At 52.5% G+C, this 26,554-nt stretch overlaps 9 protein-coding genes across 9 annotated transcripts; 4 read left to right on the forward strand and 5 right to left on the reverse strand.

Annotated features, from left to right (window-relative positions):
• Window positions 1-502: 502 nt before the first annotated feature.
• GGS23DRAFT_593913 (uncharacterized protein) lies at window positions 503-945 on the reverse strand (the record flags this gene model as incomplete). Its single annotated transcript, XM_051518089.1, has 2 exons — window positions 503-601; window positions 706-945. The coding sequence occupies 2 exons, from the start codon at window positions 943-945 to the stop codon at window positions 503-505; spliced, it is 339 nt and encodes a 112-aa protein (XP_051374446.1).
• A 1,425-nt stretch (window positions 946-2,370) lies between these two features.
• On the reverse strand, window positions 2,371-3,921 carry GGS23DRAFT_554002 (uncharacterized protein). The gene has a single exon (XM_051515506.1). The coding sequence runs from the start codon at window positions 3,784-3,786 to the stop codon at window positions 3,079-3,081; it is 708 nt and encodes a 235-aa protein (XP_051374447.1). The 5' UTR covers window positions 3,787-3,921; the 3' UTR covers window positions 2,371-3,078.
• A 1,032-nt stretch (window positions 3,922-4,953) lies between these two features.
• Window positions 4,954-6,177, forward strand: GGS23DRAFT_616861 (uncharacterized protein; the record flags this gene model as incomplete). The annotated part of the gene is made up of 2 exons (XM_051520814.1): window positions 4,954-4,989; window positions 5,071-6,177. The coding sequence occupies 2 exons, from the start codon at window positions 4,954-4,956 to the stop codon at window positions 5,743-5,745; spliced, it is 711 nt and encodes a 236-aa protein (XP_051374448.1). The 3' UTR covers window positions 5,746-6,177.
• Window positions 6,178-8,444: 2,267 nt separating this feature from the next.
• Window positions 8,445-10,920, forward strand: GGS23DRAFT_554010 (3-deoxy-7-phosphoheptulonate synthase). Its single transcript, XM_051515507.1, has 2 exons — window positions 8,445-9,479; window positions 9,589-10,920. Exons 1-2 carry the CDS (start codon window positions 8,980-8,982, stop codon window positions 10,592-10,594), a joined length of 1,506 nt encoding a protein of 501 aa, XP_051374449.1. The 5' UTR covers window positions 8,445-8,979; the 3' UTR covers window positions 10,595-10,920.
• Window positions 10,921-12,976: 2,056 nt separating this feature from the next.
• Window positions 12,977-14,267, reverse strand: GGS23DRAFT_353078 (uncharacterized protein). Its single transcript, XM_051513148.1, has 4 exons — window positions 14,230-14,267; window positions 13,843-14,101; window positions 13,342-13,776; window positions 12,977-13,277 (listed from the first exon to the last, which is right to left on the reverse strand). Exons 2-4 carry the CDS (start codon window positions 13,888-13,890, stop codon window positions 13,080-13,082), a joined length of 681 nt encoding a protein of 226 aa, XP_051374450.1. The 5' UTR covers window positions 13,891-14,101; window positions 14,230-14,267; the 3' UTR covers window positions 12,977-13,079.
• Window positions 14,268-14,707: 440 nt separating this feature from the next.
• Window positions 14,708-16,774, reverse strand: GGS23DRAFT_353098 (putative D-aminoacylase). Its single transcript, XM_051513149.1, has 2 exons — window positions 16,558-16,774; window positions 14,708-16,485 (listed from the first exon to the last, which is right to left on the reverse strand). Coding segments are annotated over exons 1-2 (1,617 nt in total). The 5' UTR covers window positions 16,560-16,774; the 3' UTR covers window positions 14,708-14,870.
• A 1,713-nt stretch (window positions 16,775-18,487) lies between these two features.
• Window positions 18,488-21,789, forward strand: GGS23DRAFT_603273 (uncharacterized protein; the record flags this gene model as incomplete). The annotated part of the gene is made up of 6 exons (XM_051519454.1): window positions 18,488-18,847; window positions 18,914-19,112; window positions 19,168-19,737; window positions 19,784-20,339; window positions 20,391-21,449; window positions 21,501-21,789. 6 exons carry the CDS (start codon window positions 18,488-18,490, stop codon window positions 21,787-21,789), a joined length of 3,033 nt encoding a protein of 1,010 aa, XP_051374452.1.
• A 1,286-nt stretch (window positions 21,790-23,075) lies between these two features.
• GGS23DRAFT_353137 (uncharacterized protein) lies at window positions 23,076-24,573 on the forward strand. Its single transcript, XM_051513150.1, has 5 exons — window positions 23,076-23,719; window positions 23,800-23,896; window positions 23,949-24,039; window positions 24,098-24,330; window positions 24,390-24,573. Exons 1-5 carry the CDS (start codon window positions 23,288-23,290, stop codon window positions 24,482-24,484), a joined length of 948 nt encoding a protein of 315 aa, XP_051374453.1. The 5' UTR covers window positions 23,076-23,287; the 3' UTR covers window positions 24,485-24,573.
• Window positions 24,574-24,661: 88 nt separating this feature from the next.
• Window positions 24,662-26,443, reverse strand: GGS23DRAFT_593922 (uncharacterized protein; the record flags this gene model as incomplete). The annotated part of the gene is made up of 1 exon (XM_051518090.1): window positions 24,662-26,443. One exon carries the CDS (start codon window positions 26,441-26,443, stop codon window positions 24,662-24,664), a length of 1,782 nt encoding a protein of 593 aa, XP_051374454.1.
• Window positions 26,444-26,554: the final 111 nt, after the last annotated feature.

Genomic DNA, 26,554 nt, shown 5'->3' on the forward strand with positions numbered 1-26,554 from the left:
GTGGGCACGTAGGGGGCGCACTACCTTTTGAGCTTCTTCTTCTTCTGCCTACGGGCCGCGGCAATTGCTGAAATTGTAACAATTATATATATCTATATATAATATATATAGGGGAACGGGAGACAGTAGGGGCGAAGGGAGCATTTACCATCGCCGACGAGGCCGCCTCCCTGCGCCGAGCCCGCCCGCTCACTCCCAAAACTGAACTTCCCTCCATTACTACGCAGCAGTGCTCCCCGTATGCGTCCGCCGCAGCGTGCAACTGGCCCTCTCTCTCTCTCCTTTCCCTCCTCCTCCTGCTTTCCTCTCCTCGCCCCGCCACGCCGGGTTTCCACGGCGCTCCCTCGTAGCGGCTAGCGTTTCGTAGATAGGTATATGGATGAGTTCTTCTTCTTCTGTGCTTCTCGTCCTTCCTCCACTGCTCGCTCTTCCACTCTACCTCTGCCTCCACACACCCACTCGTCCGGACTCTGCCGCGGCGAGGCCGAAGCTAGCCGCCGCCTCACGCCGTGACGAACGCGCGCATCGCCTGCACGGCGTCGCCGTCGTGCGCCTTGAGCAGCTCGGTCGCGCGGGCCTTGGGCAGGTCGAGTTCGTCGACCTAAGGGGGGAGTTGTCAGTCAGCGGGGGGATTCTCTCTCTCTCTCTCTTCTCTGTTCTCCTCTCCTCTCCTCTCTCCTCTCCCGAGGGGACGTTCCAACGTACCAGCAGCGCCACGTCGGCGGCGTCGACCTTGACCTTCTTGCGGGGCTCGGCGGGGGCGGGGGCGCCGCCGAGGCTGCGCACCGCCTCGCCGACGGCCGCCTGGTCGATGGCCGCGGCGCCCGACGACGACGCCGCCGCCGCCGACCCCGGCCCGTCCTCGTCCAGGCTCGCTAGCGCCGCCGCCGTCCGCCGGTCCTCGGCTGACTGCGCCTGCGCTGGCTCGTCGTCTTGGCTGGCCATGGTGCGGAGGTATGTGGTAGAGGGAGAAGGGGGGCTACTGGGGTTGTTGGTGGTGGTGTTGCGGCTGGACGACAACGATGGTGGTGGTGCTGGTGGTGGTTTCGCGCAAGTTGGTCGCGAGAAATGGCGGGGTTGGAGGGCTCGACGCGGTGGGAAGTGCGAAAGGAAGTGCGGGGAGCTGCGGAGCTCGGTATGCGGTAATGCGGGATGTGTGTTTATATATTAGATGCGCATACCGGGTGTTACGACACCCCTGTGGATCCTGAGGCATCCAATTGGTTAGTTGAAGGCTCTTGCAACGCTTGCTCTATTTACCTAGGTATGTCATGTGATACAAATTGATCACCAATGATAATCGCCTACTCATATCCATCTCTGCATAAGGCATCATGGATCTCCAAAAGGTAAGCCCATTCGGTGTTAGAGCCAACCTGAGATCTCGGCTAACAGTCGCAGGTCCCCACGATCATCGCTACCACAGCTGTGGCCGAGGTTCCGTTACGCTGACACGATGGCTGCTGGCCCCACGACCCTCCGCACTCCTTTCCCAAGCAACGAGGAGCTGGCATAGTGGAATCAACCCTTCCTCGACCGCGCCTATTACTACGCCCACGATGTGCCTACCTAGGTACTGCGCCAGCCATGGCCTGGGGCCCGCCGACGTCACCAGTGGCCTCTACCACTCGGCAGAGCGCATCACCCGCCGGGAGCCCCCGGTGGAAGATGATTTGTTTGCCATGCTGGTAGCCGATTCGGTTGGCAAAGATGAATACGCCTTCGTGCTAGCTCCCATGTTCTTGGGCCGGTGCCCGCGCCATGACCGCTATGGCCGCAAGCATTCCCGGGTCACGGGCCCCGATGGCGCCGCCTACGACTTCTACGCCGCAGCCATCCCCGCGGCTGCGCGCACCCGGTGCTGCTATGTCCAGCCCGTCCATGCCGGCACGCACCTGCTAGCTATCGCCTTTAACGCCTGCCGTGGTGAAGCATGGATATTAGACCCGGACCCGGTGGATAGAGAGACGCGCGCGCTCTGCGCCCTCGGCGCTTTCGACGCCTATCTCCGCGAGTACCCGTTACAGCAATCCATACCTACCCGCTCCGTATGATGGCGCCCGCCATTACCTAATAGCCCGCCGCGTGGGCCAGTGGATATATAGTCGCCCTGGCCGTCCATCGCTACCTCTGCGCCATAAAGGCCGACGCCGCCCTGGACCTTACGCAGTGTGCCGACTGGACGCTTACTCCTAGTGGCTGGCAGCGGTATATCAATAAGCCTGTCATCCCCTTCGCCTCCAACCTCATTGACTGGTGCGGCCCGAGAGGCTGGTAATTCGAGCTGGACCAGCTTAGCAGCCAGCTTTAACTCTTTACCTATTAATATTAACATAGGATAGTATTAGATCCTATATTATGAATACATATTTTATCTATTAATTTTTACCTTAAATTATTAACGTAATAGGGAAAATAGTTCACCTTCCTTAAAGTGGTATTCTTTTTTTAGTCTACGACTGAGATTGTTTAATCATTCAACAGAAACTCGAAAAACCCAGGACCTAGAAAAATCCCAGCGTTAGAAATATCGAGAGCTGGGTTTGACCGAGTCTCCGGGGTAGCCCTCAGTCGGGTCCAGTCGAAAATTTCGGCTGGCCGCATGCCTCGACCAGACCCAGCTTCAGGATCGCCGAAGTAAGGGTTTATCCCAGAACCTCGACCGGACCCAACTCTAGGTTCCTCGATCCTGAGGTCTAACCCGGAATCTCGGCCAAACCCAACTGCAGGTTCCCTGAGCCTGAGGTTTTGTAGGTTCAGATAACTTCAAATTAAATATTTTTGATGACACGGGCAAGAACGTGATATGGGAAACTGGGAGAAGTGAAGTAACTGTAATCCAGAAGAAGCTAGCACTACTACAATCAAAAGAAAAGGGGTCTATATGTTGCCCTCCTGCCCTCCTAGCTACCACCTTGAAATATAAACCAGATAAAAGACTTCGCAATAACCAAGAAAAGAAATTGAACCAAGACAAAAAAGGAAGTGAAGAAGAAATTTCAAAAGAATCGAGAGAGACGAAGGAAAACCCAAAACGAAAAGAGACGTGGGTCGAGTCGGCAAGGACGATCTAATCGATTAGATTCCGAAAACCTGAGGACATGAGACAGCTCGCTTTAGGCCGCTAGTTAGGTCTGGAGCTTTCTGAACCAAAGCCTGGAGGCTGTCGACATGCTCCTGGCTTGAGAAGATTAGGGGTTCGCCGCTATAGATGTCCAGCAGAGCCCGAATATCTGAAATATCTGTCCTTTCCTTGGCTGATCCTTGTCGTTCATGTTGGGAAAGAATCTTTTCTCTAAGGAGCCACTTAGGGTGCATGACAGGAACACCGACAACGCCTGATGGTGATCCCGACCCTGAGACCGATGGCTGCGATTCGAAGGAGAGAGTCTCCGTTGGATTAGCTACCGCATCTGAGAGGTCATATTGTTGTCTGTTGGGCCATGCTTGGACGTCAAAAATCTCGATTTCCACGAGGTATTCATCGTCGCCTCGTGAGATTGGGATTGCGGGAGTAGCGACCCCAAATTGCTGCACAGACCGCACTTTCCCTGGATGTGTCTTAACCAGCCAATTCGAAATGCTCTCAGCATTGAAGGATTGTGTTGGAGCTATGATTAAGTCGACATCATTGGTACCGCGGTACTCGATGTTATATACAGCTCGAAGAAGCGAGCAGGCAGCTCCGCCCATGATGGCGAATTGGACTTTGCCATCCAGGAGTTCGGAGAGGACCCGAGAAACTACCACAAGCTCTTCCGGGGTAAGCTCAACCGAGTTTGACATATTGAACTTTAGGAGGAACAGAGGGGTGGAATGGCTGAAAGAATAGACGAGGGAATAAAATTTCTATTGTTGTTCAATTTGCAGGTAAGTGAGGTAGGTCAACTTAGGTAGATTAACAAGGTTCGAATATTTTATTCATGAATTCTACAGCATTATATATAGAGGCTTTTGATACCAGAGAACATCTAATTTAATCAAGGTCTCGGTAGGACCTCGTAGTGACATGGTCCTATGCCAGGTTGAAAATCCTCTCATATCTCACCAACTCGGTAGCGTTTCATGATTAGAAGCTGTGGACGAGTTATCAGAGACGGTAGTTGGATTGAATTGCCGCAATGGCTTCATTGATACCGAGCTTCCTTGCTCTGTAGGATGCCCTGCAGCCTTTGTGAGTTTCGTCAAGCGCTTCAAGGCTGCAGAAAGGGCTTTCCGACCCTCCAAGACCTACTGGCGACTACCAACATCGATGGATGGAAACGGTGACTGGCTGGCGGTGTGAAGAGCCTGTTTGATGAGCGGCTACTAAATTCGGGATCCAGGTCTGCTAAAAAAAGGGTTAGCCATGCAATACCTTCTGAGTCCCTCCTCGACGAATCACCGAAGAGCGAAACCTCGTTGGCGCTAGGTGGGCTGGCGCTTCGTTGGCGGCTACATGGCCGCGTAAAGTTTCAGGCAGGGCAACGATTACCTAGGCAACGGCTCCAACCATACCTAGAAGTTGGGGGCCATGCCCGGTGATGAAAGCGTCAATTGTCGACCCTGGTGAGCCGCACACAAATCGCTCATTTTTTTTTTACAAAAGTACTACTCTGGAATGCTTAGCAGCAAACAGGGTTATTCACTTTCTTCTCTTTCTTATGCCCTGGTTCTTTCGGGAAAGACCGGTGCCCGCTAGAATTCCTACTAGTTGGACACCGAGAACAAGCGAGTTGAAGTTTTGTGTCGGTTAAACATCGGCAGTAATCTTCCGTGCTCTTTACCGAGGTACGTAATACTTACAGCGTCTCGTGACTTATGGTCGCAAATAAATACCTCGGCGTCGCCCTTGACCCCAAAAACTTAGTCTCAAGTGCATCTGCATCTTGTTAACTGCCTGCCCAATAACCCAGCTAGGCCCTGACCTTTCCTTTGCATCTCTATACAACCCCAGCTAGTGACCTATACGCCATGGAGCTTATCACCAACACCTTGAAGCCTATTCCGGTAGTAGTCTGGGGCGGACCTGCATTGGAGCATTGTGGAGTCAAGGCCTTTATAAGAGTAAGTACTAATAGTTTCTTTTAGATCCTCAAAAGCTATGATCTAATGCAGAAGCGCCAGGGCTACATATTAGTCGTTAACGACTGTGACCTCGAACAGGCCGTATCGCAACTACTGGAGGCTGGATTTTGGCGCGCAGGGTGGTCATGGGGCTCATGTGACCCCGCAAAGCTGGAGCGCATGGGGGATCAAGCAAAGAAGATTCACCAGAGAATTATTCCGCAATATGCAGACATCGACAACAACTCAGTACGCTTTGCGTTTCCCCAGGCTAGCGCTGGACTTAGAAACGACCTAGTGGCACTAGTGTCGCCGTCGTTCGTCGGGCTCGCTCCGCCACTTCGTGAAGCCGAAGGGGCCACTACCTCTGCTGCCGCTGCTGCAACCGATTTTACGTGTGTCGACGGCTTTCTATACTATCCCCACCTCCAGGTCCTGCTCGAAAGCCTGATACGCACTCGCCTGCGGCTCCCTGAAGACGACCACGGCATGTGGGCGGACATGCTTGAGGTCTGGGCCATCCCGTACCTCTGGACCCACACCATGGCCCCCGAGGATATTCTCGACGGAATCGAAGATGAGCGTGTTAAAGAGTGGTTTAATAGGGAAACCAAAAGATTCGAGGGTGGGATAGATCGCGTTACCATTACTAAGAGGAGGGGAAAGGTATCGACGAGGCCACCGGATGCGAGCATTTGAAGACCATGTATCACCACCACCACCATCACCACCACTGCTAAGAACTTGCTCTGCTGTGGCTGCGAGGTCTTATGAAGTAGTAATATTTGTCTCCTTTAATCACGTTCTTTTTTCTTTAATGCAATTTTTTTTCTGTTTCTGAAAAGGGTGCAACCTAGACATTCGCCAATTTTATTCCGTTGTATTCTCTGCTTCGCCGCTATAACTAGCATCTCCTCCTCTAAGGCGGTACTCATGCATTCGGTGAGTACACAATTCCCACAGTTGCCATAATGCGAGGCTGGGAACAGCTATGAATTCACCACTCGTAACTTCCCAGTACTGCCTTCGCCGACTCATAAGAGTGATCCTATTTCGGACTTTGATGAACCCAGAAGAAGACACCATCAGAATACAAAGTCAGGGATGCCGGTAGGCCCGAAACAGGGAACAGTACGTGAATTTATCTTGACCATCGAAATTGAGATATGGTACTAATCCGCTGAACTAAGCAAAAGCAATCCCCTCGAACTCCATGATTCGAGCACGGCTTATGTGGGCTGCCTTCTCCCACGTGGTCTCTCTACCCGCCCCCTCCCATTCCACAAGGGATTCAGTCCTGCCACGCCGGGTCCGCTTCCCAAGCAACCGCCGAATCGCAAAATTGGTTCCTTCATAAGCCGCCTCGAACTCAGTAATTAACTCGATGCTAATGTTATGCGCGTGCTGGCTGTTTTGCGGGTATGGGGGCGCCCCTGACGGAGGTAACACCTGCCTAAGGCAGGTGGATGTCCCGGTGGAACTCGACTTCGTCTGTCATTACTGCGAGTCCTGACCCCTATTCTTCGGTGTTCGGTGCCTACTCCGTACCCAGGCAACTCGCGAACTCACATTGCAGAACAAGGGCCTGTCGTTGACCAGGTGCTGCGCTTCGGTTTAATGGACCCGCTCGCTGTGCTTGGTTGTGGGAATGTATTTCTCACGTAGGCGTGCGCCTCTGGTGGTTCCGTCTCCCTCGAGAGCTACGCCTTCCGTAGCTGATGTACTAACCTGGCTCACCTAAGCCGGCCGAGCACACACACATATGACTGGACTAGCTACTCATTCCCTTTCTCTTCTTCTTAGCTACCTGTCAGTCAACACACCTTTCCTCACCACATTCCTATCTTCCCTCTGCGCTCGGCCAATCTATCCATACGTTGCTTGAGGTAGCTACGCGACACTACATTTCTTGCCCAAATCTGCCAGAGAGCGTGATGAGCAGTCGATGTCAAAGAATGCTGTCCCTCGGGTTCGGTCGATGTCCAGAGTGAGCATCTCAGTGCTAGACACGCCTAGGTGCTTTACACGTGCAACGCCTATGAGGTATTCCGCCGATAACAAGCCCAGATTATTTGCGTGGAAGATGTCGTGGTAGCCAACGGTCTAGGCTTATGCCACGTACGGAACCTACATCTGCAAGTCGTAGGATGTAGGCGTCGATTCTTTACGCAACAGCTTGTTATGCCCATTCCCCGTTAATCGAGTTCAAAGCAGACGGACCTGGCGGTTACGGGTCTCTGTGGATACGCTGGCGATCTACCTATCTCAAAATTCTCGCAAATGCCGCACAAGCGTTAACAACGGACATCGATATCTTCATACGCGAAGGCTTTTACATCCCGCGTCTATATCGTCGAGCACCTCCATCGCTAATAGAAGACGCACCGCATGAACGGTCAGGTCCAGCCAATCGACAGTGCCGCATTCAGTGTCGCTATGAACGGCACAGAAGCCCGACTCTACGTCTCGCGGAAGCACAACGACCTGGATTACTACGCACGCAAAGTCGAGAGTTTCTCGCTTCAAGACCCCGAGCACTACCTATAGCGACGGACATTGGCTTCGTACGCATGCTTGACGAAACTGCCAACACGGACGACCCCAAGACAGTCTGGATGTCCCGTCGCCACCTCAGCCGAGCTCGACCTCTGGATATATAATAGGTTATTAACCGTTGTGGCCAGTATTTGGCTTACCCAGTTGACAGACTAGAAAGTCGTCACTATACCTGACGGGTTTCGGAATGAAACACTTCCTGTTAATCGGCACCCTGGTCCAGCTGTTGGCAGTTGTGGTCTTTTAGTATACGACTCTTTTAATAGGTGCAACGGCAGTTGCAACAGCTGTACCTCTCTAGTGATCGGCCAGCTGTAGGTGGCAACTGGGTGAAACGAGAGACAATAAGGATACCGAAGGAGGTATTAAAGATCAGGTGGAAGCGAGCGCGTGACTGGATGGCTATCTGCCTATGTGTGTTCTGTGTTCTGTGTGATCTAGAAAGGTGGTACCTATATAGCGAAATGCTTCAATAACCCAAGTATTAAACCCTACAAGGGCTAGTCCTACCGCACCACTGCAGTACGTAGAGGCCCACCACCAGTAGGCCACCCGAGCCGACCACCGTCGCGCCGTCTTCGAATGGGATACCTACAGGCTGCCGTCTCTGTCTTCGGCATCTGTCTGCCCCCACAAGCCCGATCACTGCGGAAGGGGGGAGGAGTAGAACCGGTCGAGCAGCTGGCAGACGGGCCGCCAGGGCCGAGAGACCAAGGGGAGCTGTGTGCCGGGCTCTGATTGGCGGAAGGCTAGACGGCAATACTTCAGTAACACACCTACCCCTGGCCGTTACATCGGTAGACTGTAATAGTGCTTGTACCTAGGTATTACCTAGTACTTACAGAGAGGTACCTGTCATTTTCTGCTGTCTACACCGAGCCCGTTCCGGTTTCTCGTCGACGCAAGGAAAAGCGCTTTGCGACACGTTTCCCAGTCGCGGCCGATGTTTGGTTTACGTAGATAGTCGCGCTGTTGCCCTTTTCACCGGCGGAACTGGCGAGGGATGTGACGGACGGATGGCGCCTTCTCGAGTCGACAAGCCGATCTGAGTCACCGCCAACACAACCAGAACGGAAAGAGCCACCGAACGCCCCCCGTGGCACGCACGAACGTCTGCATAGATCGCAGCTTCCCTCTGCTCTTGACCTTGACACCGGCTTGCTTGGACCCGCCCCTCGTTAATCCTCCTCCCTCCTCCCTCTCCCTCTCCTTCTTTCCCCTCTCCCCCCTCTCCCTTCTCTCTTCCCTCCTCCCTCCTCCCTCCTCCCTTACTCGTCCTCACCTCACCTTATTCCCCTGCCACGAGAGCACCCCCCCCCTCCCCCTTCCCTCCCTTTCCCCCCAGAGGCAAGCAGAGAGAGGAAAACAGAAATACGCATGGCTCCGTCAGCCGAGCCAGCAGACGGCGTCGCCGGCGCGTCAGCGTGGACGCCGTCGTCCTGGCGGACGAAGCCCATCAAGCAGCCGGCCGAGTACGCCGACCCGGCCGCGGTGGACCGCGCCACCGCCGAGCTTGCCCGCCTGCCGCCGGTCGTGCACCCCCACGAGATCGCCCGGCTGCGCCGCAGCCTGCGCGATGTGGCCCGCGGCGACGCCTTCCTGCTGCAGGGCGGCGACTGCGCCGAGCTGTTCGACTACTGCCGCGCCGACGCCGTCGAGTCCAAGATCAAGCTCTTGCTGCAGATGAGCCTCGTGCTCATCTGGGGCGCCGACAAGCGCATCGTCCGCATCGCCCGCCTCGCCGGCCAGTACGCCAAACCCCGCTCCAGCCCCACCGAGGTCCTGCCCGACGGCCGCGAGGTCCCCTCGTTCCGCGGCGACATCCTCAACGGCTATCACCTCGAGGATCGCGAGCTCGACCCCCAGAGGCTCGTCAAGTACGTATCACCTTAACCCCCTTTCTCTGTCTCTGTCTCTGTCTCTAAAGAGGAGCCAATCTCGTTTGCTTGCTTACGACGTCCTCTCATCCTTCCCTTCCTGCAACAGGGCTTACCACCACTCGGCCGCGACGCTCAACTACGTGCGCGCTTCCATCGCCGCGGGCATCGCCGACCTGCACCGGCCGCTGAACTGGAGCCTGGGCCACGTCCAGGACCCCGTCCTCAAGGCCAAGTACACCGAGGCCGTGCGCTTCCTGCAGGACATGCTGCGCTTCATGCACACTATCGGCGCTGACCGCAGCCCCACGCTCGACACCGTCGACCTCTTCACCAGCCACGAGGGTCTGCTGCTCGAGTACGAGGAGAGCCTCACCCGTCTCATGGAGCGCCCGCCGGTCCCGCCGGACGAGAAGGACTACGACGAAGACGACGAAAACGGCACCGGAGTCGGCGACAACGGCGCGCCGCGCACCGAGTACTACGACACCTCGGCCCACTTTCTCTGGATCGGCGACCGTACCCGGCAGGTCGACGGTGCCCACGTTGAGTTCTTCCGGGGCATCGCGAACCCGGTCGGTGTGAAGGTGGGGCCGACGACGCCGGTGGCCGACCTGCTCGAGCTGCTGCGGGCGCTCAACCCGCGGCGCGAGGTAGGCAAGGTGACCCTAATCACGCGCTACGGCGCATCGCGCGTCGCCGAGCTGCTGCCAGCGCACGTGCGCGCCGTCGAGGGGAGCGAATACCGCGGACGCGTCATCTGGCAGTGCGACCCGATGCACGGGAACACGCGGACGGTGGTGGTCGAGGGCGAGGCCGCCGGCGTCAAGACTCGGCGCTTTGGTGATATCCTCGAGGAGCTGCGCCAGACGCTCCGCGTGCACCGCGAGCTCGGCCTCAGCCATCTCGGCGGCGTGCACCTCGAGCTGACGGGCGACGCCGTGACCGAGTGCCTCGGCGGCAGCGAAGGGCTTGCCGAGGACGACCTGTCGACCAACTACACGAGCTTCTGCGACCCGCGCCTCAACGAGCGCCAGGCCCTTGAGCTCGCTTTCCTGATCGCAGACAGCTACCGCCAGGAACGGGGCGATCTCGCAGGCCAGAGACAGCAGTAGTAGCGGGGGCGGTATCGGATGGCTACTTTTTTAGGGTTTGGCAGTGTCTTCGCGGGTGGGAGGAACATGATGAGACGAAATGCGGCATAGTGACTCGAGAGGGACGCAGGGGCATTTTGTCTCTCATTGCAATGATGTACCCGTAAAAAGGGAAAAGGGGGTGGAGAATAACGTGTTGCTACACGCATGAGGTGAGACAATCGACGAACTTGCATGTACCTATATTATCTACCTCCGTAAATACCAGACCGGCACACCGGTTAGGATGCGGGAACAACGATGAAGACGTATTTCTCAAAACAATTCACGATATCGCCGTCGACGGGAACGTATATTCACCTGAGCATGAACTATCCTATAAGTGCGGACCTGATGCGACCGTGCTAGCTAAGAGGCCTCGTCTGCATGTCGTCCAAGACTAATAAAACGACGCAGCCTCGCAACGGAGAAGGGGCAAGGATGGCGGTTATCTGCTAGCAGCAGCCCGTCATCCCTCCTCCGTCTTGCTTCCATCCCTTTGCGGGCAGCGCGTTTGCGCCAGCGATAGCCACGTAGGTAACTGCTTATGAGCACTGCTGAGCACTGCCCAGAAGGACTGCCCCGTCCCGCACCCTTCTGCCTACCCCCGGCCGCCTCCAGGCCGCCATCCCCACCCTCGCAGCGCCGGACCCCCCCAGCTCTCGTGTTAGCCCTCCTCGATGCCACGCCAGAGGCTCCTGGTCTCAAAACGCCCCCCCCTCCTTCCGCGCAGCATCTGCCCCTCCAGAAGCCCTCGCTCGTGTCCCGAGGGTCCTCACGCGTCCTCAGCTCGGAGTCCGCGGCTCGGGCCGGCGCCCCTCGCGGAGGCGTCGGATCCGGCCTTATATTACCCCTTCCCTTCGCCGACTATACTCCCCGCTTTCGAGGAGGCCGGTAATACGCCGGAGGAAGGAGCGGGCCGTTACTTGGCGCTTTTTTTGATAATGTCGCGTAAAACGTAGACGCCTACTTTTGCGCTGTGCGGTATGTAGGCATATAAAGGCTGGTCCAATGGCTACGTGACAGATAAGTCGTTGTTGTCGTCGGCGTTTACTCTCGGTTATGTCTCGAAATAATAGTGTCGGCTATAACCAGGGCTGCGTCGTATCCGCTGTCTGGTGTTGGATGGCCCGTGATAAGACCTAACAAGAGAACTCGCGGTGGTTCAGAAGGTGGTGAAATCGGTTGAAGATCCCCGGGCGGCTTCTTGTTATCGAGTTTGGGTGCTTGACAGGATGGTTAGGCGCGTACGTGTGTGTCGACGACTCGCTTTAGCGAGGGGGTGAAGGCTATATAATATGGCGGGGGAATGCGTATGTCTTAGCAACTCCAATATGGGCACGGCCATCGTGAGCAAGTTCAAGGAATTGTTGGCGACATTTTCGTGGCACACGGAGGCGTTGTCGCTGTCCGTCGTGAAATAATAAGAGACCGGAAAGGGAGTCTAGCGTGAAATGGTGAAGGGAGTTCAGGGTTGGGTCTTGGTCGACTTGCTGTCGTATTTTGGTATATGCCGTCTTGAAGGTGTAGTAAACTAATAACGGCTCGGGGGGCTGTCGCATAGGGGCAGCTAGTCGCCGGCACTAGAGCAACCCGGTGGGCATATAAAAAGTGAAGTAGGATGCCCGAGAACAAACTTGAACGGCGCCCAGGAGGCCGGACTGTAGGAGTTAGCTCAAGATACTAGCAGCTAGGGGGTGAGAGCACGTAGAGGGAGATGCAAGAGTGCCCCGAGGCACAACAGTGGCAACGACTACCACCTATAAGCGAGTCAAAGCATTCCCCGGTGGAGCGCGACCATGCGGCGCTTCGCACGCATGGGAGGCATGGGGCCTCACGTCGGGCTCTATGCTCGTTCTCTCTGTCGTTGTTCTCGTTCTCTCTGCACACAACCTATACTACCATGCGTTGCTTGAGTCCCATGCATGATCGGTTGCCGCTACACCCTGGGCGAGTTCACTGTGATATTCTCTCCTGGCTGCCTCTTTGCAAGTGCCGCACCTTACCAACCTCTTTACGGCCACGCGGCAGGCCAGCTATCTCTTCCTCGGTGACTCATCTTGCGGGGCTGGTCCAGCATCCGGGGGCAATATTGGGGTCCAGATCGGGCACCACAATAGCGAGGCGAGAGAGTGTGTGTGTGATAAGAGAGAGAGCGTATAACGATCAGAGATCTGGAAAATGGAAAGTAAGAAGGGATATCAGACGAAGACGCGTGATATATATATCGTCTGAACCCCAACACGACCACGGCCTCGTCCAAGCCTTCTGCCAAACAGCTGACGGAGATCTCTGCCTGAGGGGTGCATCATATCAAATCATTATGCTTCACGACTAGTTACTTTAGCAGCAGAAGGAACCCAATAATATTTATAATATAAATTGTCGCATAAAACGTAGACGCCTACATTACCCTACGGGGTATGTAGGCATATGAGGGTTGGTTCAATTGCTACGTGACATGAATTCAAGCCACCAATGCTTTAATAAGAGTTACTGTAACTGCAGTATGTGCTTGGATGTCTTGCGGCAGTTGTCTAGGCGGTATGTGAAAGAACGCGGCTCGAAGAGCCTCCCTTCTCTTCACACAGACGGCAAGAGAAGAGAACAACTCGAGCTCGCAGAATGAGGCTCCCGCGTCATCAGATCTCCCAGATATTACGTCCTGGTTATTGTAAACAATCCGTACTACCAGATCATACAGAGGAAGGAGAAAGGAAGACACTTACAGGGTGCTCGCGGCCAATTGTATTGGCAGCTTTGTCAATATCGAAACAAGGGCTCAATCTGTCGGGTAAGCGCTCCCATATTCCTCCCGGGCCTGTTTGTCCAGGCGGAAAAGTCTGGCCTTCATCGTCGACGCCCTTGTAGACGTCGCGTCTGGCGACGCTTTCGACCCAATAACCAGGCTTCTTTTGCGTGCACTTGCCGATATGAAGGACCAAGTCAATATAAGGTAGGCGGCCTCCAGCAAAGGTTGTAGCCTCTCCGAATACAGAGGGATCGTTAGACCAGATCTCCTCGTTGGTTTCTCGCATCTCACGGAAAGAACATGTTCTTTCACGCGGGTACTTTAGAATTTTGACCATGGTTCCGTCGTCCAGAGATAGTTCCGACGGCAGAGAGTCCCGTACAGCTGGAGAAGGGTTCCCTTCTGGCTCTCCCTTATGTACGGTGGCGAGTTTAGCCCCTGAAAGTTTGGCCAGACAGGTTTACGTGTAGGTACTTACACCAGCTCCAGTAACCACCACATAGCGGATCTTTGGTGGCACCGACATCGTCAGTCTATTTTAGAGGATGAAGGCGCAGGGCTTGTGATACCAACGACCGAATCGAGGGGGATCGATGGAATTGCTGCAGTAATGATTACAACTCAACGGTAACGACAAAGAGATGAATCGCTAGTCTTCGATAGAGAGTCAAAAGAGAACAAATATTATATATAATTGGACGGATGGGTGACAGGGCGTTGAATTTATGGAAGCAGGCCTTGCATGTCAGTTACCTACACCGCCGAGACACCGAGCTCGAGCCGCTTCGCCGTATTATGACGGATCACAGCGGGGTTGGGTCAGGCAAGGCGTTCTCAGACTTGGCATTTGTCAGAAACTACCTACCTAATATGATGAGCCTGTCCCATGGGCTGTGTGCTCTGCGTTATTGTCACAGGACGACTTTTGACGCACTTCGTCAAAAAGTGCAGATTGTGTAATACCCGGCCTCGCGGATAAAATGGGACCACTAAGTAATTTGGTCCCTGTCACGTAGCTGAGCTAGGAGCTAATACGCTGCGGTGCGAGAGCACGCGCAAGGAGCAACGGAGCGAGCGACTGAGAGCCGAGTGGGAAGAAAAAGACATTTTCTATCTCAGAACCAACTAAAGGAATGAAGGCAACGAAGAGGTGCGAGCTAACGGGAGCAACCTCTCCGTGATAGTCACAAAATAGCCCAAACTAAACATGAGGTCTTGACACGCTCACTACGAGGTAAGCCATGATTACAATATACATTACGATTGGCGTAGGAAAGTCCTGCTAGTATGGCAGTACGATGCGCAAAACAAATACAACACTATCAGCTTTTGAATGGATTAAATGACAGATCTATCATCTGCCTGCTGGTTTTGCGAATTAGCCACAGGTGGAAAATAGCCACCCATGCCTGCATAAGTAAGTCCTTGCTACGTAAGGGCTCCCGAACAGTCGGTTCTGAGTTTGGGCTATTAGAGGGCAGCTCGGACAGGATGCCTGCCGTTGAGTCACTCTTTACTATACTCGGCCGCTGGAACATCGTTGTCGTGCACCCAGTACAGACGGTTAGGCTTGCCAGCTTCACCTATCTTGAACTCGACCTTCCAGAAGCTCGGTCCTTGATCGGTACCCACCCATCGACCACGCCGCGACAGTTCCTCGCGTGGCTGGAGCCAGGTGAAGACGTCATCCTCATAATGAGAGAGGCGGAACTTCTCCGACTCGAGGCCCTGGAGAGCCCAGTAGAGCGCCCCACTCTCCACGGTGACGACAATCTTGAAAATATGAAGACGGTCCCAATATGTTCCGACATAACTCTCAAGCTCTTTTGGAGATGTTCCGTTCCTCTGAGCTTGCTGAAGCTCTTTGATAAGGTTAGGGTACCACTTGAGGTTTTCTGCCGATGAGATTTTGGAAGCCTCGATATAGTCGTTCCGCTGCGACTCGGGGACCTCGAGGAACTCCTCGAGGACGAGCTGTCCGACCCAGTCGGGAACATCATTGAGAGCTAGAGCGTTCGAAGAGATGACAATCGCGCTCTCGGTGTCTGGGAGAAGGAGGTTGAGAGAGAGGGCGCCGGGCAGACTTCCCTGATGGAAAATGACCAGTCGTGGCGCGACTCCCTTGCCAACGATGGGCATCCCGTTCGGCATCAGACCAGGATTGATGCCTATTTGACCCAGTCTCCCGGGAAGTTGAACTCTGCCCCAGCCGAAACCGTAGGATGCCTCATTTCTGGAAGGCTGGTCCATGAATATCTTGGCCGACATGAGCTGGCTGACCTGCTTCAACGGCAGCTTATCTGTCGACGTCTTCCCAGACGCAATCTGATCGTTGAAGCCCGTCATGAAAGCCTTGTATAGTTTCATGAGGTCGCTGACACAGGATCGCATCCCCGCGTGCGGAGTCCCGAACCAGTCATTCCCAGCCTGGACGCAGGTAACGGGTGCCGAGGTTCCGTTACCGAGCGCGTTGTAGCACTTTCCGACGTTGTCCAGGTCTGAAGGGGGGGTTTTGAGATAAGTACGGGTCATGCCCAGCGGGTCAAGAATTCTACTCTGGACAAAGTCGAAGTAGGATTGCTGGCTTAGCGACTCGATGACTTTGCCGGCGAGCTCGTACGCTAGGTTGTTGTAGGCAAATTGTCCGCGGAATGGAAGCAAGCGAGTCTGGCTGTTGAGGTATGCCATAGAATCCTTTTCACTGATGAGTATATTGTTCTCGGTACCAATGATGAGGTTATCGCCCCACGACATGCCTGATCGATGGCAGAGAAGATCAGAGAGCGTCATGTGGTTTTGCAGGATGTCGTCTTTGATGTTGAATGAAGGAAGAGCGTCCTTGACCAACGTGTCCCAGTTCGACTTCTTCTCATCGACAAGAATTCCTAAAGCTGCTGAAGTGACAGCCTTCGTTAAAGAGCAGACGGGGAGGATAGTCTCGTCTGTTAGCGGAAGACGCTGCTCGACATCGCGGTAGCCATAACTGGCATAGTAGACGCGTTCCCCTTGGTGCATAATACCGAGGGAAAGGCCTGGGGTGCCGCCTATACGCATCAGCTCTTCGATTTTTGGGCGCAGAGCGTCGATTCGAGAAGACAGGCCTGCCATGGTGCTTGGTGGCCTGTCTGGGGCTGAAGTCAGTTTTTTTTCTCTCTGAAATTATAAGGAGGCAGCAAGATGCGATTCAACATACATGGCGTCGGCCCGGACAGGTGGTGATTGAGTGTGCTCAAGTTGAACTTGATTGCTATTGCGATGACAAGACAAGCAGTCACAGCCAAGACGGACTTTCTCGACAGGCACATACGGGATGAGTATGATGGGTGCAGCGTGGGATGGGATGTGGTCTAACAAGTGCGGCCCAGCTCAGGCTTCTCGGCGAGACGAAGAAAGAGGAAAGATGGTGCTGGATGGAAGGGTATAGTCTGTTGAGAGAGAGAGCGCTCTCTCTGTGATTGTGACTGCTTCGCCAGCTGTTGGCAGTACAATACAGCCGCCCAGCCTTGTCATGGCCGCACATGCAGAGAGGCAGGGCAAATGTTATGTATCACATACACAGCAGCAGGCTCCTGGTTGTGGGTGGCTGGCTGCATCAATGTGCGTGCGTGTCACATCGGCTAGCCAGTTAATGAGATATCTGCCTACGTCCGGCTGAATCCTTCTTGCCTGCCGGAACGGGGATTACAGGGGCACCTTGAGCAACCAGAAAGCGAATTGCGGGGGTGCTAACCGAGTTGTTTCGAATGCCACCCCGTCCCAAAGACATTCGACGCCCAGCTACTGTGTCTGTTCTTTTGACAGTATTCCAACTTAGCAAGCCTGAGATTCCGTAAAATGCGCCTCTATTGGGCTGCCTCCCTGCAGCTGTCATGGACGAAGAGAAGGGAGCGGGGTAACTCAGCTTAAACCTGCCCAATAGACGAAAAACAGGGCTGGCATTCGCGTGATAGTCGAGCCTCATTCTTTATCACACTTCCGGTTTATCACACGTCGGTGAGGGTTTCCCATCAAGCCTCAGACCCCATGTTGCAACAAGTTGCAGACAATGTGCAGTACTCCGTACGAGATTTGTGATGGAGGAAGCAAGGAGGGCAACACTGGGGAATCCTTCAGTGTCAGCAATGCTAATAGCCCACGGACATTCGTTAAGAGACCAGGCCATGTCAGGCAGCAAGGGATCGTGCAAGTCCTACATATAACTTAACCTCCACGTCGGCGAACTGCCAAGAGGTAAAACACTGCTGGAGTAGTAGTATAAGGTAGTATTGATCAACGCCCGCGGAGAACGTCTATGGCTACCCCGTGACCTCCCGTAGGATGTTACAAGGGGCGTGCTGAGCTAGGACTTTTACAGCGTTTTTAGCTTTCCATTTAGTATCTCGCAGTTTCGTGGCGCGCTTCTATGCGCGGTTCAAGCCGTACCCTCTAATACTTCTAGTCCATAGAATACTGGGTCCCTTTCTTAATGCTAAAGAAATGATTAAAACATCAAAAGAGTTATTAATAAAATTTAATTTAAATGTATTCTTTCATTATAAATAACACTTTGTTAATATCACGTAACAGTTAAACTAACCCTTACAGACATATATACACAAGTTATAGATGTAGATATATATATTTTACGCAATAGTTAAAAGTAAAACGGTATAAAAAGAATAAAAGTTGTTAATTTTAATTTTTAACAACTCTTAATAAGCTTAAGGTTTACCTTCTAAAACTTTTTATAATAATTCTTTTATTACCACGTAGCAGTTAAACCAGCCACATTATAATCCTACACTCCGCACAGCGTAACGTAGGCGTCTACGTTTTCCGCGACACTTATTTAACAACTATGTGATATGTGTGCCTTTTAAAGTATTATTTATTCTCATTACTCCTAGTTTTTAATCGGTACCGGGCCAGGTATTATAAGTTAGGCTGTTCCTTATCCGATCTCCCTATAGAGTGCCTACGCTGTTCCCCCCCAATATATTTGTATGTCTGGCCAAGCGCTGTAGTCTATAAACTTTAAGGGCGGTCTGTCACCTTGAGCTGGCTGTGATTGTGTCCATAAACAGTTGTCGTACCGAAGACGCCTCCTTCTAGAACGCTTGCTACATCTTGAGTAGGAGAGCACAATGAGCCAGGAATCTGCTTCGAGTCATATCTGGTCTCAGAGCGTAGAGCCGAGGAAGGAGGAGCTGGAGGCACTGTTGGCTTTGCTGGAGCGCCGACGGAGGAATAAGCCCAATGCCGTATCCCAGGTGCCAGTCATCACACTCGATGAAGCATTCCAGAACCAAGATCTCCAGAGCTTCCAAGCTGCGATAGACGTCCTCGCCAAACAATTCGCCAACAGGAAAGTCTCTGCATTAGTGATCAAATACCTCTATCCCACCTTCGATCATGTGAAATCCTTCACTGCCGGAATATCGTCTGCGACACAGTACGAGTCGATCGCATCTCTGACTTGGGGCATCCTCCTGGTTGTGATTCAGGTTCGTCAAGCAGCGAACTTGCATTTCTTTTCTACCCATCATGCTTACGTTCCCTTCTCTCGACAGTGTGCCTGCATCTTCGCGGAATCCATGGAAGAGATCATGAGCCAACTTGGCATCCTTCAAAGCCTCCTGCCATATCTCGAGAAGGATCTCAGCCTGTATTCAAACAAGAAGTCTCTTGAGATCAGCCTGAAGTCTATTTTTGAGACGTATATCGATTTCTGTTTGGTTATCATCCGGCATCTAGCTAAGAATCCATTTTGTGCATACCCCTGAACCGTATTATTGCGGCTACATGCTGACTCGAAGATGGGAAGGGGCTCTACTCCGAAACCTCATCTCGTCCTCGCTGAGGCGAACGTTGAAGAAGACAAAAGAAAAACTGAAGAGCGACATTGAAGATTTCGACCGCGCTGTTCATTCCGCCGAACGAGCTCGAGCCATTCAGGTCGATGATGTGATGATGCAAAGCCAAGCGCAACTGCTGCTTCTAGCAAAGAACTCGAACGGTACCCCGAAGTCTAGTCCGACAATAGAGTATCCCTTCCAGCACATCATGATCGACCGAAACAAGAGCTTCACCGGACGCAAGAAAGAATTGAAAACGCTGTCAGCGTGGCTGAGCGAGCACAAGGAAGCAAGACCGCTGTCCATTTCCATCCATGGCATTGGTGGGGTTGGGAAGACAGAAACTGCTATAGAGCTTGCATACAGATGCGACAGTCTATCCAAGTATGATATCATACTTTGGATACCTGCGGATCCCGAGAAAGAGACGGAAACTTTCAAGACTTTTGGCCATATCGGGAGGAGACTTGGTCTCTTTGATAACGCTGAGATAGGCGAACCACAAGTGGAAATTGTATTGGACTGGCTTCAAGCCCAAGGTAAAACCCGTCACCCGCATGGCAGATCGATCGCTGACTTGTGTAGACCGGCCCTGGCTGATCGTCTTTGACAACGTGGAGAATTGGGAAAATTTTAAGCGATACAAACTCATTAAATCGCGTAAACCTAGTTCCGTTATTGTCACTTCTCAAACGTCAGCTCCTTGGGTAGACCGCGAACTAGATCTGGAGCCCTTCGGCCGTGTCGCCGGCGCCAAGTTCTTGCTGCAGCAGATGGCCATGCCCCAGCTCATAAAGGACAATACGGCACTTACCATCGCTGGCGAGATCTCGGATGAGCTAGGAGGTTCTCCCTTGTATCTGACGCACGCGCAAGGATTTATGAAGCTTTCTAAAAGCACACTCAAGGACTATCTCGATATCATTCGCACAACTAGCACCGCATTGGACATGAAAAGCGATGGTACATGGCGATACGGCAGGGCTGCATCTACAACCCACGACAAGATTCTTGAGAAGCTGTCATCCGGAGCCACGAGTCTTCTCTTCATGCTTGCTTTTATGAATCCAGACGACATAAGCGAGGGCCTATTTGTGGATGTGAAGTTCCAGGACTTGGAATTCTTACGGAACAAATCGAGGTACTTCATCTCCCTCCGAACCGACGCAGTATAGAAGCTGATAGAAAATAGATACGTTTCATTCATTGCAGAACTAGGTGAAGGTCGACTTATACAGCGGACATCATCCGGCACTCACTATCGACTTAGAATCCATCGCGCAACACAAGCAGCGATGCTTCAAAAGCTCAGCCACAATCCAGAACAGCGAGATGTGCATTTCCGGAGAGTAATCCATCTGCTCCGAGAAAACTTTTCGGAAACTTCTGTTATGATGAAACTCCAGATTGCCGAAGCCCACGTTTGGCCTCGCATCACACGAGTGCTCCCCCATCTTATGACGGCATTCAGCTTTTTCGAGCGATCGTGGCCAGACATAGAAGGCGATATTTTCTTTGCTCAATTACTGTCGGATGTTGCTGGCATGGATCTCTACGACCGTGGCAGGATAGAGGAAGCCTACAGAATTAACAAGATGGTGGAGAAGATCCTGGACCGCTTAGGCTACCCTCGAGTCAGCCGGCTCATGGCCGATTCCCTGGCCATCGTTGGCATGTGTTCCGATTTTATGGCCCTCACCAAACGGAACGAGGGTCTTGAAATTCGCAAAGAGTGTGTCAAAATCCGTGAACAATGCTTTGCACAGATCAAATACCAAGACGTCACACTAGAGGACAGAATTTGGCTACACAACAGCTATACAGACCTAGTGTGCAGCCAACAGCAGATCAATGACTTCGAAGGCGCCCGGAAGAATCTAGAGCTATGCTATCGTCAATACCAGGAATGGGGCACCGAGGACGAAATCCCTTACGAGTACTCCAAGTACTTCAATCAGATGGCTTATGTCTTGCTTTATGAAAATGACAGCGCAACGGCCGTCGAGTATTCGAAAAGGGGCTACGAGCTTGTGGAACAGGCTACGCCAGGAGCTCAAATAGCGACTCTGTACAAGTTCGATTACGCAAATGTACTTTTTCAACACGGCGATATGCCGCAGGCGCTCGCGATGCTTCGGGATCTGCTCAAATTTTGCGAGCTTGACTGTGGAAAGGATAACGTACGAACCCTAGAAGTGCGGCTTAATATCGGGATCGTCTGTTTTTTCTTGGGGAAGTATGTCGACGCAAAGTAAGGAATGCAATCCACAACGACGCTAACCACATGGCTGACCTACTTCAGAAAGCACATTGAAAAAGTGCTGAATTCGACCGAGGGTGGCCTATGGCCCGTTGAAAACGTGATCCGAGGGAAGTATTACTTATCGCAAACCCTGAAGAAGACTGACCCCAACGATCCCTCTGCTGTAAACCTAGAGAAAGAAGCCAAGGATGGCTTGGACCAGCTTCTGAAGATGGATGTATCTGGCAAAGTGTTGGAGTATCAAGATAATTTGCCCCTCCTATACGATTACTTGGTACATTGGGAATGTCGGCTCATCACTCCACGGAAGGTCAGGACTACACAGTAGCTGTGCATATTATCTCCGAGACCTCATTCGTCCAATTTGACCACATCGGTTGGCCTGATTTCATACATGACAAGCACTAAGCGGGGGAGAGAAATGCAGATCCAGGAGCGCTGAACAGGGGTTGGTATGCAGAGCAGCACACCCATCACATGCCGTCTGTCTACCCCATGGGTCTGGCAGCATTATCACTATACATAGGGAGGTGTGAGGACGAAATACTGAGTATGTCAAGCCGGAGCCTCATCGGGAGCCTTGGAGTATTAAATGCGCTCGTTGGTATGCTTCCAGGAGTTATTCCCCCCCTCGAAACTCATTCTCCAAGGCTCTTACACTCAAGATACACCAACTCGCAACAAGAACAGAACAAATCACAATGGACAAGGTCATTCCAGCAAGCACCCCCGAGACGACTGTGCCCCAGTTCATAGTCCAGTCTACGGTGAGCAAGGCGCCGGAGGACTCTAGGGTTCAGCCCTGGAAGCAGCACCTTGCCGAAATCGAAAAGGAAGCTGAGGAATATCGCAAGACCAACAATCCCGACGGCGACTTGTTCAAAGTCCACGAGGGCTTCAATGACCATGGGATGTCTGGCTAAGTAAACGCTCCCGACTGATCTACTATGAGTACGTCTTGAAACCTCGTAGCTGCTTTGATAGGCCTCAGAGCCAGCCATATTGACCCTTGGAAATATTTCTAGGCCACTTGAAGATCTTCACTATTGGGGGGGCAATCTCTCAAGCGGCTGGGGTTACCATGGGTGGAGTGAGCAACTTACTGGATGTTATGTAGCAGAAATATAGTTTGATAGCTACGTGTCATGCTGGGTATCCAGAATGAGATTTCTGCAATCATCACAAACACCATTATTTTGCTAGTCGAAAGAGTAACATGCGAGTAGCCATCCCACGCTCAGCTCAGCTCCCTCCTTCTACTCCACCCTCGGTTGCAGCCTGCTCTCGAGAGGCTCTTATCAAAAAGTGCAGCTTTTCTGGCTTTGTAGTTGGCCTAACCCCGCATCACCACACCCTGTTCTATCAGGGGTTTTCATCGTTCCAAACCAACGCAGCGAAATAGCTTGCATTTATCAGACCACATGCTCAAGACAGACTTGCTAGGCCGCAAATTCCGCCTCAGCCGGTCAGCAAAAGTGTCAATAATTACCTGCAGGGCTGGGTCATCCAGGGTATATTGGCCGGCCACATATCACTGATCCGCTGTCTTGTAACGTGCACTTTCTGTCACTGCATAATGTGGCGACCAGTCACCCCTATCCACCGTACACCACACCAAGTCCTCTATATCAACCGACCATGGTTCTTTTCCTAGAGCCTCGTCTCTTCGATGCTAAGTCCTATTCTGGGGGAATCAGATCCCTGCGTTGCGGGGGGGAGTAGGTGCCTGGTCAGTCAATAGCCATCATTAATACTCAAGACAGTGCAACACAGCACTTGGGTTCCTCAAGAGACCCTGAAACGTATTCAATCGCACCACTACGAAAATGGTTGACTCAGCAAACCAAGTACGTCCGAAAGCGGGTTCAGGGCCACAGAACGGGACCTTCTCCTACTTCAAGTACAATCCCGAGGTCCACGACTATGAGAAGCCCTTTGAGATCCTTATCAACCTTCCTTCCATCGAGAATGACCCCGAAAGGTTCAGACGTACAAACCAGCAATTTGAGGACCGCACCACCGTTGTCGAAGATGTTAGAGGCAGAGAAGACCAATTCACCCTCGATAAGCAGAGCGTCTGCTGGAGGAAATGGGAAGGTCCAAAAGACTGGGCTGGACTTGGGGCTGACGCTATTCAAAGCAAAGGCCATGATTGGATTCGAGATGGTTACATCAAAGACGTAGAGCAGTTCATAAAATTGACACTGGAAAGCCAGGATGGCAAGCCAATTGACTTTGTCAAGGTGTTCGACTATAAGGTCCGTTGACTATGCCGGCTTTCATCGTCCTATGACCTCTTTGTGACTAGCACTAGCAGCTAATTTTGCTTGCACAACAGTTGAGATCGAGCCTGGATATGGAGAACTTCCATTCAAGGACTCTAGACTTGAACAACGGCTTGGACAGGATGATACCGGTAACCCATCCTCACGTTGGTGAGCAATCTTAACCTTCTTACTTTTATAACAGCATACTGAGTTCCTGTAGATCAGAGTTACAAAGGCGCTATAACCAGACTCGAGGTACACCTACCCGAAGACGCTGAGCGTCTGAGGAAGACAAGGTTCAGAATTGTAAAGTAAGTGGTACCGGTCCGCAACCACGGTTATCGCCCAATTGGCTCAATCTTAACCAAGCGTTTGGAAACCACTCACGACTGCCACCAACTGGCCGCTGGCAATATGCGACTCAAGTACGGTGCGCGAAGAAGACCTCGTCACGACGGATCTAGTTCGGCGGAAGTATGTAGGCGAGACGTTCTATTCGAGATTTAACCCGAGGCATAAGTGGTATTATCTCTCCAACCAGGAACCCAACGAGGTGACAATGCTGAAGATACACGACTCATCAGTGGATGCTAGAGTAAGATGTATGACTGCTCATTCCGTTGCAGAGCTAGGACCCTTGGCGCTAACGAAATCTTACCAGTCTGTCTACACTCGTCTTTCAAGATCGAAGGAGTTGAAGACTGTGGACGGGAGAGCTTTGAAGTGCGGGCCTTTGTATTTGACAAGGAAGAGTGACACAGATCTAGGTAGTGAAGCATGTGCTAGACCAAGCGGGCATTCTCACTTTAATCATTTGTTTTACCTAACTTGAGTCTTCGACCCCCCCCCTAGATGGATCATAGCCGGTCGAGCGCGAGAAGATTGAGTAAATGTATCTAACAATACGTCGATATTACAATAACTTTGGTTACCTCAAGCCTCTGCCGCATCTTTTCCTTTGTCCTCCAGCTTGAGGAATGACAGCACTTGGGCAAGGGACGGTCTACAAGGATACCCAAGAATCACGTCGTCTCCCTCGACTGAAGCTCCCGCGAGCCAACGAGCCCTGGTTTCCATAAAATCTTGCATTTGCCGCACACGACATGTCCACATTCTTTTGGCAGCATACACGGCTTCGTGCGGCGTACATTCGTCCCCTGCACCGATCACCCCCGATGTCGGCACAGATACAAACCTGAGGTCCTCGCGTATGATTTTGTATTCTGCCTTCAGTGTCCACTCCGGCGCGCCCATCGTACATCGTTGAATCAGCGACCTAAGGCTCTCTGGCGTCCGGGAGAAGGCTGGGAACTCTATTGGTGTTTCCTTCTCGTACCTTTCGTCAGTCGAGTTGCGGGTATGCGCGACTTCTTCAAATATGCACCAAAGAATTTTCCCAACAGTGAAAACCATGGCCTGTTCTCTTTCCGGAGGTGGCAAAGATTTCCATGAATTCCGAAACGTGTCCGTGGGGCCAAGAACATCTTCTCCTGATCCGTGCCTCCCTACTATCTTGAGGATGTTTTCGTATCTCTCGCGCTGTGCTAGTGGGACACCCGGGTTATGCGATAGATTTTCCATCCATAGTTGGTATGAGAGCTCAGGTGCCAAGAACGTGTCCCAGTTGCCCGCTTGTTCAAAGTCGATGAAGACCAGGTCAAGGCCGTCCTGCGTGAGCATGAGGTTGTCCGGCTTCAGATCCGAATAGAACTGAGCTGGACTTTCGCTTATCGCACTCATTGTACGCACAATTTGCATCGCCCATCTCATCTTTGTACGCAATGGGAGACGCGAGTTTCCTTCTAGTACACTTTGCAGCGTCCCGGATCCATAGTAGTCAAGGATAAAACCCAGCAGCCTAGGAGAAGGTGCTCCATCGTCTGCAGTGGTCACCACGTAGCGAGGTTTTGGTATGATATTCGGATGCGGGGCCATTGTGAGCAAGAGTTTGAGTTCATGGTATATGCTGTTAGGCTCCCTCAGGTTCGTCTTGAAGACGAATAGTTCTGATCCATGTTTATGTGGAAGTTGCACCACCGACACATTGCCGTTCAAGTGGGATATGTGTTGCAAGTCTTCTACGGGAACGGAGACTGGCCAAGAACCCGCTGGCAGCTTCCAAAGGTTGTAAAGATGGACAAGTGGGACGAGTTTCTCCGCAAAGCCTTTGTTTGGTATCAATCTGACCTTGATTTTGTTGATATCGGCGGCGAGCTCTTCGACAACTATCCTTGAACCAAAAGGCACAGCCTTGTAGATCTGATCAAAATATGGAATCCCGGATGACCATCGAGAGAGGATATGCTCAAGATATTGCACAATCTCTAATTGCCTAACTGACGCGCTCGATACGTGATAAAGTGCTGACGAGCGGAGCATTCGCCGGATGCCAGTTGGATGCTTTGATTGACACGGTATGATGAGGTCGATACGTTTGACGGGAAGCTCTGGAAGCAGGAATGTTGGCGTGATGAAGAGTTGGCGGCCCATCGCTGTGCTGCCATCTACTCGCCATGAATGATCCGTTTTGGAGGAGAAAGCGTTTACCCTGTTGCACGGGTTGCAGGCCGACAAGCCCCAGATGAGAGTTGACTGGTTCTCGTTTACAAGCTCATTGTGCTCTGCTTGGCACAACCGATAGAAATCATTGTCATTGGGGTCGAGGAACGCGGCTAGGGGGCAAAGAAAAGGCTCAATACTAGCCGCAAGCTCCATCGCGGTGATGCTTTCCTGTGTTGTTATCGCCGAGTGCTACGCGCAAGAGATGATTCTAAGCACCAATTCCAAGCACCATGCGAGATCTCGCATGAGCCCAGTGTCGAGTGC

This window comes from Durotheca rogersii (assembly GCF_024521655.1).
Source record: "Durotheca rogersii strain YMJ 92031201 chromosome Unknown GGS23scaffold_4, whole genome shotgun sequence".
In the NCBI taxonomy this organism is placed as follows: Eukaryota; Fungi; Ascomycota; class Sordariomycetes; order Xylariales; family Xylariaceae; genus Durotheca; species Durotheca rogersii.